The following is a 16,391-nucleotide window of genomic DNA, read 5'->3' as shown; positions in this document are numbered from 1 at the left end:
CCTTTATTCGGAGTGGCCTCTGAAACTAGATTGATATCCAGATTTTTGCATTTGTGTCAGAAGCACCGAAGCACCGAAATGCTTCTGGGTTGAAAGGATTAGCTGGTGACATTGCCGTTGCCCTAGGGGTGCCCAGTTGGGGGCTACTTTCACGTCCCCAGCAGGAGTTGAGTCAGGGACAGGAGCTCAACCCATCCCCAGGCCAACAGTTGGGTTTCGAACGCAGGCTTGCTAACCTCCAAACCAGCGTCTTAACCATGTGATCAACCACATGGTTGATATCCAGATGTGGAGACTCATTGCTAGAAATGGCTACGGTACTGAGTTCAAGAGGCAATGCTGGGAAATAAATGCTGGGTTACCCAATCCAAATATTCCTTATATACCGTGGGTGGGATAGAACCAATAAATTGGTGGGAAGTCCTACGCATGGCTGAAGATATACCTGAATATTCTCTGCAGTCAGTTGGCTTTTCATGTCTTGATTCTGGTTGAGGGGCAGAGAAGCAGGTTTCTGGGAAGAGGGGAGGTCTATTCTGTAGGAAGGAAAATGACCAGTTGGAGGAGACAGTACTTTATTTTTATTTATTCTCTTATTTATTAAATTTACATGCAGCTCCTCTCACTGTGAAGAGGCCCTGAGTGACTGGTAACAACATAAAAACATTGTAAAAATGATAAGAACATCAAAACATTCAGTTTTAAGAATTATAACAATATTAAGCAAAAACTAGATAAGGGATCAACGCATACAATATACGGGTGAGATCTTTTCCTAATCTACTTCCTACTTCCAAAATGGGATGCCCCCATAGGAATCCTAGGCCATTTGGCATAGCCAGATTTTGAAGGCCTCCCAGAAGGCCAAGAGGGTGAGGGGAAGATCTCACTTTGGGGGGGGGGGGGCATAGCAGAAGAGGCTCTTCCCCTGGACTGCAGGAGAAGTTCTGAAGTTCTTTGGCCAACAGGGTTCTCAGCATACCCTTTCTGCTGGAGCAAGTGGGGCAGACCAGTCCCATTGGGGTTCCTCAGATAGCCTGGACCCATGCCACAAAAGGCTTTAGAAGTCATAATCAACATCTTGAATTTGCCAGTTGATAGGGACTCGAACCATTCCAATCAGCTAACTTTGATGTCCAAGAGAGGCTCTGGCCAACTCCACATTCAATACAGTTTCAATCTTATCTTACAAGACTATAAAATCTGGTGACATTTAAATTTGAAATTACTTCAAGTTGTCCATATATTGCCAAAATCTCACGGGTTCTTGCATAAGAAGGTTGAGGTCCCACTTCACCCCCTCCATTCCTTGAACTGCGACAGCGGGTGGAATTCTGGCTTCAAGCCAAAATATCTTTTGCCCAAGTTAATTTTGAACAAAAGCGTACTCACCCAGCGCACAAATCACTGTTTGAACCATTACGTATGGCCAACAGGAAATGAACCACTGCCAGGAAATGGAATTTCAGTTTGATTGCTTGACTTTTCATTCCTAACCTAGTAATTTTTTTTTTTTCAAAATGGGGGAAAAAAATCTCCCGTTTTTTTTTCTTTTTATGAATGGTTATTTCTGAAGACATTATAGTGAAAATGGCTCAGAAGGAGCTATGCAATTGTGGTCGAAATGGACATAAACTGGCAGAGTAATGCACAAAACAAGAGATGGAGCGACAGAGAGAGACACAGAGAGAGACATACAGAGACAGAAATACATTTCAGGAACAAGGATGTTCAGCTCTTCAGTTTGCTAACAAGTCTCTGAAGAGCCAAGACAAGTAGACATGTAAGCTGAAATGCATCTCCCTAGCAAGACATATTATTATCAGTTTCCATCCTCGTGTATGAAGAAGCACTGTGGACCTTGGGCAGCAAGTTGGATCTTCAGCACCTTGGACAACTCCCTCCCATTCAGCATAACTGCGACCTTCTGGATTCATTCCCTCCAAAGTGGGTCAGAGCCTACAGGATTTTGAATATAGTCCCTGTATGCAACTTTTTAAAATAGCCGCATCTTTTTCCCAGGAACACATTGACATTTCAGAGGACAGCTGCATGCAATCTGGAAAATAAAACCTCGAAGCAGCTGCTTTAAAGAGTACTCAGAGGTGATGCTGGCACTCGTTTATGTTCCGGGGTATCTCATTCAAATCATTCCTGAATTGCTGCAGTTCCTGAATTGTTCCTGTTCAGTACATCTTGAATGCCAAACTAAGTCCTCAATCCCATCAATTCCCATACAAAAGTATGTAGAATTACTGTTACTTATCATATAATCTTAAAGAATGATCACTAAAATAGATATCACATGGAGGTGGTGGTACTCACAGGTCATTTTCAGTGTCTGACCGATTCTTCTTCTGTCTTTTGTAGATGATGCAGACGGTAACAGCCCCACCAATAATGAAAAGAGCAGCAATCACCACACCCAGGATTCCCAAAATGCCCCCGAGACCCCCCTGGGGCAATGGCTTATCTATAACAACAATGAGGAAGAGGAAGAGGAAGATGAGGAGGAGGAGGAGGAGAAGGAGGAGGAAGAAGAAGAAGAAGAAGAAGAAGAAGAAGAAGAAGAAGAAGAAGAAGAAGAAGAAGAAGAAGAAGAAGAAGAAGAAGAAGAAGAAGAAATAATGAATTATTACGGTGAGTAAAAATAATTATGCTTCTTTTAATCACACATTTGTAATTTCATTGTTTATCTTCTCCTTTTAAATATTCTACAGATGATAAGAAGAGTAGAACAATCAAGCTTTAATTTTCACTTATGTAAGTGTTGCAGTCTACTAAGGGAAGGAAGGAAGGAAGGAAGGGAGGGAGGGAGGGAGGGAGGGAGGAAGGAAGGAAGGAAGGAAGGAAGGAAGGAAGGAAGGAAGGAAGGAAGGAAGGAAGGAAGGAAGAGGGTCTTCTTATTTTTCTTGCCTGGTGATGTCCAAGTATTGTCCAAGGACCATCAGTTGGGTCAGAAACCCTCCTTCTTTGATTGTCCCTTTTCCAAAAAGCTTGTTGTTGTTTTCCCTTGAAAAAGTTTCACTTCTCATCCAAGAAGCTTCTTTAGTTCTGAGGAACAGAAGGAGCTTCTTGGATGAGAAGTAAAACATCTTCATGCAAAAAGAAGAAGAAGAAAGTCCAGATGCTTTTGAAAAACACCTTTGGGACAACCATGACTTGGACAACTGAGAATCTCCATAGATAATCCTTCTTTGGTTGTTTGTGTGGCTGTTCAAGCTGTTGACATTTCCCTCCGGGATCTCAAGATTTTTGCACACCAGTCACACACTTCTACTCAATCCTTTCCTCTCTAATCCTGCCACCTGTACATCTTCATCTCGCCAGACTGTCATCCTTGCTGTATTTGCAGACTTGTTTTATATTTCTGGCCCTGCAAGACTCTTTTGTCTTTCCAACAAAATAGAGCTGCCTGCCCAGTGATGGATGGGGCCATCCAGGTCTCCATCATGGAATGACACAGCTTTCTTGGCTGCAGTAGATGGGAGGGGGGGTGAGGTTGGAGGAGAAAAGGGGGCTGAGAGTTGCATCAATCGTTCTCCTACCAGCCAGAGGGAGGTCTGGTGTGGTGCTGGTGGACCCCAAAAACCAGGTTCAGGGAAGACTTGTAATATTCAAAATTCAGTGGGATCCTGCAAGATTCCTAGGGACCTGATTGATCAGCTGTTGGAGTGATAGGCAACCCATTTCGCTTTTACTGAATAGAATTGGCTCACAATGTCCTCCTTAGATTATCTCACCATTTTGCTACCAAAATAAACATGGAACATCCCTTCCTTTCAAGATACCAAGAAAGGCACACATAAAAGAATAACAGAGTTGGAAGGGAACTTAAGAGGTCTTCTAGTCCAACTCCCCTGCTCAAGGAGGATATCCTAGACCATTTCAGACAAATGGTTGCCCAATCTCTTCTCAAAAACTTGCAGTGTTGGAGCATTCACAACTTCTGGAGGCAAGTTGTTCCACTGATTAGTTGTTCTCAATGTCAGGAAATTCCTCCTTAGTTCTAAGTTGCTTCTCTCCTTGATTAGTTTCCATCCGTTGCTTCTTGTCCTGCCTTCAGGTGCTTTGGAGAATAGCTTGACTCCCTCTTCTTTGGGGCAGCCCCTCAAATATTGGAAGACACGCTTCTCCCATTTCATGTGTAATTATCCCCCAAAACTCCCCGAGGAAGGCAAGCTTGGGAAAAATCTCAATCACCCAAGAAGTCTGATGCCTCAATCAAATTTTAAACCCAAGTTCCAAAGCAAATAATTTGACGCCGTAATCATGGCACCACCACCATCATCATCACCATCAAACCAGAGTTTCATTTTGCAGAGATGATGGTTTGTTTTCTGCTGCCTCTGCTTTCCTTACATTCGGCGGCTGTGTTATTGTATCTTTTTTTTATTTTATCGGATGCAATTGTTTTAATCATTTCATATTCCAGGGAGCCCTCTTGAGAAGCCGGGACAGAAAGACAGGCTATTATATTTCTTCCTAAGTGGAGCTGATCAATAAATATAGCTCCAGAATCAAAACCTTAAGCTTTGGAGCTGAAATTTAGCCCTTGCTTTATTCTGGGAACTTCTTTCTTTAGGGGGAAGAAACCTTATTCTGCTTTCGGTTGCTGTTGAGATTTAAATAAGTAAAGGGGGATGCAGCCAGAAAGCGTTGCAGAGAGTAGCTTTCTGCCTCTCTCTTAACCTTCTCAGACCTTAAGGTTTTATATAGTATTAGCACTCGAAAAAGCTAATCGGTTCCCTCTCGGTAATAGAAGCAGCGCAAATATCGAAAAGGAAGGAGGGGTGTGTAGAATCTCAGGGCTCTTTGCTCTTTGCTATCCGTGGGGCTGATTACGGGCAGCTTCCCAGCTTGGTCATGGAAAATGGGTACCATTGGCTCAAGGTTGCCAAACTTCTCCTCCCCCCCATTTCCACCCTCCCCTGGAAAGTCAGGTGATGCTGGGGGCCAAGACGGAGTTTGCTGGAAAAGGATTTGAAACACATGATAAAAGGATTTAATTTGCGCTACCTTCCAAGCTAATTAAAGTTGAAAACCAGCTAATTGGTACTTTGTACTTCTAGCTCCAGTGGTGATGAAAGAGAAAGATAATTAGGAGGGGAAGGGGGGGAGGGGAAGGGAGGGGCCAGTGGAAAGGCAGAAGACAGGGGCGGGAGAAAGAAAGAAGGGGAAACGATCGGAACACCTGCAAATGGAGCGGAATGGGCTCGGTGGGAAGGAGAAGGGGAGAAGGGGAAGGAGGGAAGCGACCCAACGGATATGCAGGATGGTCTGAAGAGGAGGGTGGAGGAAGGATGAAGAAGAAAGACGTTGGTCTTTATCTAACGTTGGATAATATTAAAAAAAAAAAAGCAAAAAGGCAGAAAATGGCTTCCTTGAGTGAAACCCAAATTCTCGCAGCTTGCTGACATGGAAGAACAACCTTAAACAAGCACGGACAGTTCTCGACTTACAATAGTTGGTTAGTGACTGTTCAAAGATACAATGGCACTGAAAAAAGTGACTTATGGCTGCTTTTCGCAGTTATGACCTTTGCCGCGTCGCCATGGTCTTGTGATCAAAATTCGGACACTTGGCAACTGGTTCTTATTTTGATGGTCACAGTGTCCTGGGGATCAAAGTCAACGGGGAAGCCAGAATTGCTTAATGACTGTGTGACTCATTTAACAACTTCAGCAATGTGCTTAACAAATGTGGCAAGGAGATGATACTAAGCTGGCAGGAATAGCTGACACCCAAGAAGATAGGCTCAAGATCCAGATGGACAGACTAGAACACTGGGCCCTGTCTAACAAAATGAAATTCAATGTAGTGGAAAAAGTAAAGTTTTGCATTTAGGCAAGAAAAACCAAAGCTACACATATAGACTGGGTGAAACCAGGCTCAATAGCAGTAACTGTGAGAGGGATCTTGGAGTCTTAGTGGACAACCAGCTAAATATGAGCCAGTAGTGTGCAGCCGCCACCAAAAAGGCTAATGCAATCTTAAATTGTATTAACAGAGGGATACAATCAAGATCAAATGAGGTACTAATACCACTCTATAAAGGCTTAGTAAGATGACACCTAGAGTACTGCGTCCAGTTTTGGTCAACACACTCTAAAAATGATGTTGAGACACTGGAAAGAATGCAGAGAAGAGCAACAAGGATGATGAGGGGACTGGAGGCTAAAACATATGAGGAATGGTTGCAAGAACTGGGCCTGGCTAGTCTAGTAAAGAGACGGACCAGGGAAGACATGATAGCAGTCTTCCAATATTTGAGGGGCTGCCACAGAGAGGAGGAAGGGGTCAAGCTATTTTCTAAAGTGCCTGTAGGCCAGACAAGGAATAATGGATGGAAACTGAACAAGGAGAGATTTAACCTGGAAATAAGGAGAAACTTTCTGACAGGGAGAACAATCGATCAATGGAACAGCTTGTGCTCAGAAGTTATGGGAGCGTCATCACTTGAGACTTTCAAGAAGAGATTGGACTCCCATTTGTCAGAAATGGTGTAGGGTCTCCTGCTTGGGTGGGGGGTTGGATTAGATGACCGACAATGTCCCTTCCAACTCCGATTATCTGTTATCTGTAATCTGCTGGATTCTGGTTCCAATCCCGACATTTTACGCTGCCTTTCAATGAGAGCCAGGGTGACATTTCCTGCAGGGTTGAAAGAACGAGTTTTCCGCAACCTTCAAATGTTCATGCTTGAAGATATACGGCACCTGATGATTCTGGCCCCAGATTAGGGAGAGCTAATGCCTTCCAGATGTTTGGGGCGATAGCTCCCCTAGTCCTCTGTAGCTGGTCATGCTAATCAGCATTCAAGGTCTGATGCCTTGAACTGAAGGAGGCAATTTTGGCAACCCTGTCAGTTTTTTTTCCTGGACTGTAAATACCACTCTATTTATAATTAGCCCATAACACTGGGATTTGTCCAGCTTTCCCAGTAATCTGATTTAGCAGCTTGGTTTTGATGGATGCTTAGGACCCGAAACACCACCCTGTCTGATCCGTCTGTACTCTGGCTGTGAGGAGGGACCAAAATGGCCTTCCCTGGCAGCTTTGCTTGGGGTTCAAGGTGCAGTGCCTCTCTGCGTGAAGGCTCCTTCCTGTTAGCATGGCTAATAGGTGCAAGATAGCCTACCTTCCCTTCTTCGAACACTTAATGTATCCAAAACCCAAGAGAGACCCACTGAGTTTCATCTAAGCACTTTCCTTTTTTGTTTCTTGCCTAGAGACAGAATCTTGCCAAACTAAAGCAAACACCTTGCACGATTAGGAGCCCTGATGGCGCCGTGGTTAGAATGCAGTTACTGCAGGCAAACCCTTCCCACAACCCGGAGTTCGATCCTGACCGGCTTAAGGTTAGCTCAGCCTTCCAATCCTTCTGAGGTCGGTAAAATAAGGACCCAGATTGTTGGGGGCAATATGTCGACTCTGTAAACTGCTGTAAAGTCGTATATAAGCCTAAGACCTAGTGCTACTGCTATCATTAAGAACACACTCTGAAGATTGTTAGGGAAGGGCTGTCTTCACTCTCTCCCTCCAACCAACCAACCAAACAAACTAAACTTCACTGTCTCTTGATCCTCCAGAAGGCAGACCATCCCTTCTGGGAATCCAGACTACGTTCTACCACAAAACGCAGGACATAACAACGTTTTTCCACGATCAGACATTTTTTGGCTCCCACCCCCGAGGGTCCGTTCCATCTTTTGCTTCTTTCTCACAAAGTCATTCTGAACTACCCTCCCCCCATCCCCCCCGCAAGCCTGTGTCCTGCACCCATCACTGCAAGCCCTCCCTTAACCCGGCAGGAGCGCGTGTCATCAAGATGAATGGAAGAAGCCCACAGATATCAGCACGCTAGACTGATCTTCAGCTCTTTCTTGCCTGCTTCCCCCTTCCCGGTCTGGGCCCACTCTTTCTCTCCCTAAGTGACATTATCCTGCAAATAAAATATTTCTGTTCTGCGACAGCTCGCTTAACAGTCAGGCCTAAGCGAATAGCTGGGGTGATTTGATCAGATCTTTTTGACTGCATTAAAAATTGTGGTGGGAGATTACTCTGGCTGTGAAGCAGAGGGGTCTTCTCCGGGATGGATTGGCCTTTACTGGGCATCTTGGGAGCAAAGGAGGGGCAGGATGGCACCCCCCTCCCCTTTGCAGGAAAGTGCATAAATCTAAGAAGTCAAGGAAAGCAGAGTAGCCCCAAGTGGAAATCAAGCTGAACATCTGCTGTAAATTGGGGGTGAAGGCGCCAAAGCAAAAGACTAGCCAGGAGTTGTATGGTTGCTCCATCACTGGAGGTTTTTAAGAAGAGGCTGGACAGCCATTCATTTGAAATGGTATGGGGTCTCCTGCTTGAGCAGGGGCTGGACTAGAAGACCTCCAAGGACCCTGCCAACGCTGCTATTCTGAGTTCATCAGTGGTTTTTTTTGCAGAAACTGTTTCCTGATCTGGCCTACACAGAAGGGCTGACAGATATCTCCAGGGAATTTCTTAGCGGAGAGATGAGAGAGAATGAGGGTCCATCCCTTGTCTTTATAATTCAGGGCACCTTAAAAGGCCTACCTGCAAACCCTGCCAAACAAGTCTTTCTGATCTTAGCTACTGTTCTTGAAAGACTTCTCAAGGCTTGGGACCAGGGGCGGGATTCAAATTTTTTAACTACTGGTTCTGTGGGCGTGGCTTGGTGGGTGTGGCAGGGGAAGGTTACTGCAAAATCCCCATTCCCTCCCCACCCCACTAACCTGCTTTCCAGCTCCGTTCTCCTGTGCAGGGCAACCAAAGGAGACCCAGCCGATCAGCTGGGACTCAATGGGAGTCAGAGAAGAGATGGGGTTGGCGGGGCCAGTCAGAGGTGGGATTGGCCGCTTCTCCAAACTACTCACAATTTCCACTACCGGTTCTCCAGAACTGGTCAGAACCTGCTGAGTAGCACCTTTGCTTGGGACCAACAGCAGCTGCAAAACCAGGCTGCAGTTTCAGGAAAGGAACAAACTACTGGGACTGCGTGAAAACCACCAGAGAGACAATTCCATTTTCTCTTCCATAATTCTAATTGTTCCAATTAATTTGAGCAGGAAGGATGCTTCCCTGGAGCCCTATCGGCTGAGATGGACTCAGGTGTCTTTTCCACCCCCAGAAGCCTGCTTCTCTCTGCCAAATTTTTCACACGTAAACTCAGATGTGTATTTACTCCTTTCAGCCCTCCTCAGTCTGTGGACATCTCTTCCTTCTCCAATAGGAGCCCAGGGATCAAGTCCATGTGTCTTAATCACTAAAATTGGAAGATTGCACTTCCGCAACACAACTACAACAGAATGTTGGCCAGCTAGCGTGATGCAAGAGGTGTTACTTATACCTGTTACTCTTCCGATAGTAGCTATTTAGGGGATAAAGTGACATTGGATCTATAGCATAATGTGCTTTACTGCCACTTCTCTTCCAACTTCTGGGTCAATCCTCCACACACCCCTCATGATCTTCTGCTTACATAGCATTTTGTGGTTACTGCAAACATTTAATCTTCAGTGAATTGTTTGGGAGCTCTAGTCTAACAAATTGTGTGAAAAGGGTGTTTTCTTTGCTCTGTTCTGAATCTCCTACAAGTCTAACCATTGGTGTTAGAAAGGAGGGTTCGATGCACCAGGCAAAGTTCAACTTGTCCGTTAGTTGCCAGCCTTTTGCTCCAATGAGAAAACGTCACCACACCACCACCTTGAATTGGTCCTTTTGCAAGTTCCTGTGCAGCCACGATGTCCAAGCCTTATGGCTCTCCTTTTGGCAATTCCTGAGTTGCACATCCTTTCTGCAACCCAACTGCTTGCTGGATCTTTGACCCACCCTGCAGCCATTTCACAGAAAACATCCACATGGATAGATTGTCCCAGCTGGATGGAACGTTTCCTTCTGACACTGCAGCCTGCCAATGCTGATATTCTTTCTTCTGGAAAGCAGCTGCAGGGTTGACGTTCCCATTTCCAGAGACACAAATCTGGATCAGATTTACCGTGCCCGTCCAATCAAGCACAGTGGAAGTCCCATTGTGGTGCTCAGGATACCCACCGAGCCATTCAAGTCAGGAAAATCATTGGGGAACTAGAAGAGCTCTTCAGGTCTAAAACGAAAGCTGATGGCAAGATTTGAAGATGGCCCACAAAGAAAGAAGGTGCCCCATTGAACCTGTGTGTGTGTGTTGTGCTTTTTTTCCCAAAGTTGTAATGGCTTCAACAAGCATAGCAGATGCTGTTGGATGGTTCCTTTCTATGGAGAATGGCAGTGTGTTTGAAATTACCTGAAATTTCACGCACATTCCTGCAGTGGAATGAATACTTTTCTTTTTTTTTTTTCAGAGGGAGGATGGAAAACTAGCATAAGGTCACCTACAGATGAACCTTGAGGTCCACAAATCAGAGGTGGGTATTCAGCAGGTTCTGACCAGTTCTGGAAAACCGTTAGCGGAAATTTTGAGTAGTTCAGAGAACCGGCCAATCCCACCTCTGAGTGGCCCTGCCAATCCCATCTCTTCTCTGCCTCCTGAGTCCCAGCTGATCGGCTGGGTCTTCTTTAGTTGCCCTGCACAGGAGAACGGAGCTGGAAAGCAGGTTAGTGGGGTGGGGAGGGAATGGGGAGTTTGCAGTATCCTTCTCTTGACATGCCCACAAAGCCAGCCCACCAAGCCACACCCACAGAACCGGTAATAAAAAAAATTTGAATCCCACCATTGCCACAAATGCTGGATGTGATCTGGTTCAAGGCAAGTGGATGCCTTACAGATGTTTGGGGTTGTGTTCTCCCACAATTCCTTCTCAATGCCCAAAGAAACACATCTGGGACCAATGCCTAGTCTTGGTTAGATTTGCAGGAGACTCCAAGGCCTTTTGGAGTCTCTGCATCTATGGTTGGCTAAATGATGGTTAAATCACTGAAACGCAACGGGAAGGAATCATACATGACCCCAGGGTGCCTGGAGGGTGTGGTCAAAAAGTCAAGGTAATGGCCGTGATGGATTGATTGAAACTTTGCCTAGTTTCTATGTGATTGTTTGACCACCCCAGAACTTTGCTGGAAGGAGCCATATCAAACGCCAAATATTCAACACAATAAGAGGATCATGGAAAGAAGGATTAAAAAAATGAGTCATGCAAACCGAGAGCATTTACACATGACTTGATTTTGGCAGACCTTTTAAAGGGGATTGGATTTTTGATGAGCAAATTAAAAGAATTTTAATTCTTAATCCTAGCCAGTTTCAAGATCAATAAACAGAGGAAAGACAGGTTAACAAAAATAAAATAAGAAAATAAAATAAGAAAAGATCAAATAGAACGGAGGAATCAAGCAGGTTTTAAGATTGAGAAGAAGGTAAAATATTTGGGCATAAACTATGACAATTAAGAATTGTAGGTTATTTCAAAATAGTAACTGTGTTAAGATGTGGAATGAAAGACATGTCAAAATGGGATAAATTACAGTTGTCATTCTTTGGTAGAACTTCTGTAATTAGGTTGAATGGTTTACTCAGAATGTTTGTTTGTTTTTGTACTTTCAGACAATACCTGTTTTGACAACTGACTTAAACAATGGGAGAAGGATATAGCTAGCTACATTTCTATAGCAAGAGAGAGAGAGAGAAAAAAATCATGCGTTAAATATAAATATTACAATAAGCCAAAGTAAGCGAAGGATTGAGCTGATCAGATTTGAAACACTATTTTGCTGCCAGCTGTTTGATTTGGGTGTTGTTAAGAAATAGAAGGTTATTAGATCCGGAAGGTCACCATTTGAGATTAAAAAAGCATGGATTTATGGTACGATAAACCTTGGCTAAGTGTAGATTTTAAAAATCATTATGTCAATTGGGCTATTCTTAGAATACGGAATAAATATAAATTGAGATTCTGCTTGCAAACACCTTTGAGACTTTCAGCCCAATAAGATGAGAAATGTTACGTCGACATTAATGGTTAACTTATAGTGATGTATTCAAATCCTCTCAAGGAGATTGTAAAATGAAGTCAAGGGAAGAGCTGACAACACAAGGATACACTTGGCAATGGTTTTCTTATGCAAAATGTATAGAAAAGTTTAAACTGGATAAAAAATACGATTTTGAGCAAAGTTAAGTGAGTTTGAAAGGAATGATGCACTAACAATGAATGTGTTATTGGAAAACAGTAAAAACATTTGCTGAGATATGAACAGAAGGACAAATGAAAAATGTACAATCAAATGGGCTAAAAAAAATCAGCTATAATATACAGATGGACTGAGGGGAAAATATGCGGATTGAAAGGATTGAAATTCAACTTATTTTTCCAGCCTTAAAGGGAATTTCTCTAAAATGTTGTATCATTAGTAATTATCAGCAGAGAAATTGTCTAGAATGTATCAAAGCTTTCTGAATCTTTGCTGGAAATGCCAACAATACAAAGAGTCATTTTTATCATGCCTGGTGGACACGTAAAATAAAATAAAAAATTTGAATACAAAAACATACATTAATTCAGAAGATTTGGAAGGTTAAAATACAATTGAAAAGAGAGATTTTTCTTTTGGGATTAATGAACAAGCAACTAGAAAACCATCACGGGAAATTGTTTTTAGATATGGCAACTGTTATTATATGTTCAAAAGTGGAAAGTTTTGACAATATCCACAAAGGAACAATGCCAGTGAAAATGATGGAACTTCAACGTGATGGATAAATTAAGTTCTTTGATTAGAGGGGAAAAAACAACAGCCACATTTATCGCTGATTGAAAGCCTCTTACCGTATAGACTTTTTGCAGAAAATGGACAAAATGCACTTGTCACTTGTGGGTTTGATTAGAAAAAAAATGGATAATAGAAAATAATGTGCTTTCTGCTGTAATCATTGAGTAAGAGAAAACTTGCTGCACAGGAAATTGGCAACGTTTTTATTTCTTTTATTCTTTTTTTCTGTACATCTTTCTGTTCTTCTCTCTCTCTCTCTCTCTCTCTCTCTCTCTCTCTCTCTCTCTCTCTCTCTCTCTCTCTTTCTTTCCTTTTCTGCTTTTACTTTATTAATTTGTATTAGCTTTGTAAAACTTTCAATAAAAAATATATATGTGAAAAAAAAACCAGACGTATGGACTTCAACACCCAGAATTCCCCAGTCGGCGTGCTAGTTAGGGAATTCTGGGAATTGAAGTTCACATGTCTTAAAATCATGAAGTTTGAGAAACACTGTTTCTTCTCTTTCTCCTGCATGGTGCCCAAATTATGGGATGCTTTCCCCAGGGAGATCCATTTCGTCCTGATATTTATTTTTTTAAAAAAATAGCAACATTGCTTCCCTTTGGTTAAATTTATTTAATTGCCTTTCATTGCTTCATTTTAAAGATCATGTTTTATATTTCTGCTTCAAGCAACCTTGCATGCTTCTCTGGAAAAAAAAATCCACAAACAACATCAATACCCATCGATACCCATTTATTATATAAATCTTAATTGGCTGGGGGCTCAGTCAACTCCAGTCACAGCTCAACTGTATTCAGGCTTTGTGTGTATTGTGTGAACACAAACCAGAACTGGATAATCCAGCTTCTTTAATGCTCTATTCTGCTGGGGAATCATCAAACTCTGACCTGAATTCCTTATCCAGATTTCTGCAGCTGATCCAAGAAGAGATTTGGAGAAGAGATTTGGAGCGGGACATGGTTGGCTCTCTTTCGATCCCGTCTTTCTGGAGGCGAGGTAGCAATTCTAGTAGCAGTTCAGCGGGCAGTGAATATTGGGAGGGGGAATTATTTTTGATGGAATGGAGTTTGACCCTCTTTGCCCCTTTCAAAGCTATTTTCTTCCTGACAGAGGCAGCATCAGGAGGCAGAGGGAAAAAAAATAACAATTTTGTAATAGTGTTATCGCCGGACCAAAGTCCTGGCTTTGCTTAAACAGGTTTCAGATTGCAAGTGGCCTTAAGGGCCTTAAGGAGAAATTCTTCCTGATTTATAGGTCTCTTTATCAGGCCTTGTCTGAGGGCTGGGAATTGAACTGATGGCAAATCATGGACCAGTTCTGTCTGCCATATTTAATTTGGGGCTCTGCACCTCGGTTATTCACTTTGGGGGAGGCTCTGCACCGCATCCAAAGAAGACGAGCCAAAGAGGTGCAGTGGATTTATCTTATGGTAGTTCCTGGTTTGCAATCAAGAGACAGTTTGGTGTAGTGGGGAAGGCATCAGCTTAGAAACTGGGAGATGGTGAGTTCTAGTCCCGTTTTAAGCATGAAAGCCAGATGGCTGACTGTGACCTAATCACCAGCAAATGGTGAGTTCTAGTCTCACCTTAGGCATGAAAGCTGGGTGGGTGACATTGGGCTAATCACTGGGAGATGTTGAGTTCCAGTGCCACCTTAAAGCATGAAAACTGGTTGGGTGACTGTGGACTAATCACCAGGAGATGGTGAGTTCTAGTCTCGCCTTAGGTTTGAAAGCTAGCTGGGTGCCAATCATCAGGTGACAAGGAGTTCTAGTCCCACCTTGGACCCAAAGCCAGCTGGGTGACCTTGGGCCAGTCCTTTCCTCCGAGCCCTAAGAAAGAGGCCATGGCAAACCACTTCCAAAACCATGTTATGAGAACTCCAGGGTCTTCTCCAGGCAAAAGTCAACCCCGACTTGAAAGCACCGAAAGAAAAAAAAAAAAGTGCAATTATGATGGACATTTTTAACACTCAATTCCAGCAACAGCTGAATTGAACAGCCCAGAACACCCACAGGTTCCCAAGGTATTCGCTCCCACATCGCCGGGTGAATCTAAAATGCCTTTGAATTTCTCTGGTCCCCTTGGGAAAATGCCAAGGAAACCAGGCCAAAAAATCTCCAGAAATGGAAGTTTACATTCCGGGGATTCAATGCCAGAGACTTGGAGATGAAAGATTATTCAAACTAAAACAGTGGGGCAGAGAAACGAGAGGCAGGCCTGTTTTCTCATTCAGGTCATGTTTCCGCGGAGTTCCTTGGCAAACATTTTAGGTCAGAAATAATTGGCAGCCTGTCACCGAATTCTAGAAAACTTTCATTACTGGGTAAGAAGAAACTATCCAGTTAAATGACTTTTTAAAAATAAAAAAATAAAAAGAACACTTCCAGGTTGCCACGTATTAATAACACTATTAAACAGGCATTGCATAGCACACTTCCTTTTTTTTAATAAAAACACGTACTTAATTGGATGACAATGTAACCCTAGGAAATGGCTGTTTAGCAAACTAATGCCTATTTAATTAGCGTCCCACTTCTCAATAATAATTTTTAAATATGCCAATCTTTTTTTTTTCCTCCCCCGCTTCGCTCTTTGTTCACCGAACTGAGTTACAATAGGAGATTGCAAAAACTCCCAGGCTTGGCATCTATTTAAGCTTCTGGACAGCTGAGGAGCAAAACTTAAATTGCCTGGATAATGGCTGGCACGCCTCTGCTTTCTGGCTGAAATTCAGCCAAGATGTCTTCTTCCCGTCATGGAAGCTTTCTCTGGCTTTTCTATCTGGGTGTGCTCCAGCAGGAGACGCAAGGAGGTGGGTCAAAAAATTTAAAATGGTGCCCGCAAGCTGCCTGTTCTGACCTACAGTAAGCTTCCCAAGATCATGAAGCTGACTCCTCGTACAGATAAAACCCCTTTTGTTTAGGTTAAAGGGAATTCCTCTTCAGCAAAGTCCTGGCAAACAGTCTTTCCAGAGATCTCACAACTACAGGCCTTTATCAGGCTTGGAGAGCTGCCAGGCTGATAGTGTCCAAACGCCACGCTGTAACAGCAATTACTTGGCCAGGAGTCAGGAACAGATCTTCGCCCTAATGAATTGAACTAATTGTCTCCTGCAAACCCCACTCCCCTTTCGCTCCTGTTTATTCCCTATGGGAGGGGCCATTCACTGTCCACCTGTGCCTTTACTCCTGAGTCGACCCTTGTTCCTTAACTGTTCCCTTCTCCTGGCAGCTCTGTGCATGCACACACTGGGAACAGGCTCCAGCTGTTCTTCTTCCCCACTGATCTCCAACTCCGAAGGCAGCTGATAACTGTCGGACGGCCCTGGTCCCCTCTCTGCCTCAGATGCAGAGCCCTCATCCGAGCCTTCCCCAGACTCCAGGACTGGCCCATGTTCCTCCCCAACCTCCTCACTGTCCGAGTCTACGTTAGCTCCACTGGCCATTGGTGGGCCACAACACTGCCATCAACAGCTCTGAAAAAAATGACTGATGACCATTTTTCACACTTACAACTGTTGTGGCATCCCCAGGGTTGTGTGTTCAAAATGTAGACGCTTGGCAACGGGTTCCTACTTATGACGGTTGACGATCTTCTGGCCAGAAAAGTCCAGGGGAAACCATGTTACTAACTTCACACAGTTCAGGGATTCACATAACAATG

At 43.6% G+C, this 16,391-nt stretch overlaps 1 protein-coding gene across 1 annotated transcript in view; it reads right to left on the bottom strand.

Moving 5' to 3' along the window:
• NECTIN1 (nectin cell adhesion molecule 1) overlaps positions 1–16,391 on the bottom strand; it is a 179,431-nt gene that overhangs the window by 17,964 nt on the left and 145,076 nt on the right. Inside the window, exons 6-7 of the mRNA XM_087939170.1 lie at positions 2,326–2,473; positions 446–536 (exon numbers count right to left, since the gene is read on the bottom strand). Coding sequence (XP_087795296.1) covers positions 446–536; positions 2,326–2,473 — 239 coding nt within the window. The remainder of the gene's footprint in view (positions 1–445; positions 537–2,325; positions 2,474–16,391) is intronic.

This window comes from Pseudonaja textilis, chromosome 9 (genome assembly GCF_049901715.1).
Source record: "Pseudonaja textilis isolate UNSWEBS1 chromosome 9, rPseTex1.2, whole genome shotgun sequence".
NCBI classification, from domain to species: Eukaryota; Metazoa; Chordata; class Lepidosauria; order Squamata; family Elapidae; genus Pseudonaja; species Pseudonaja textilis.
This window is presented reverse-complemented; position numbering and strand designations above follow the sequence as displayed.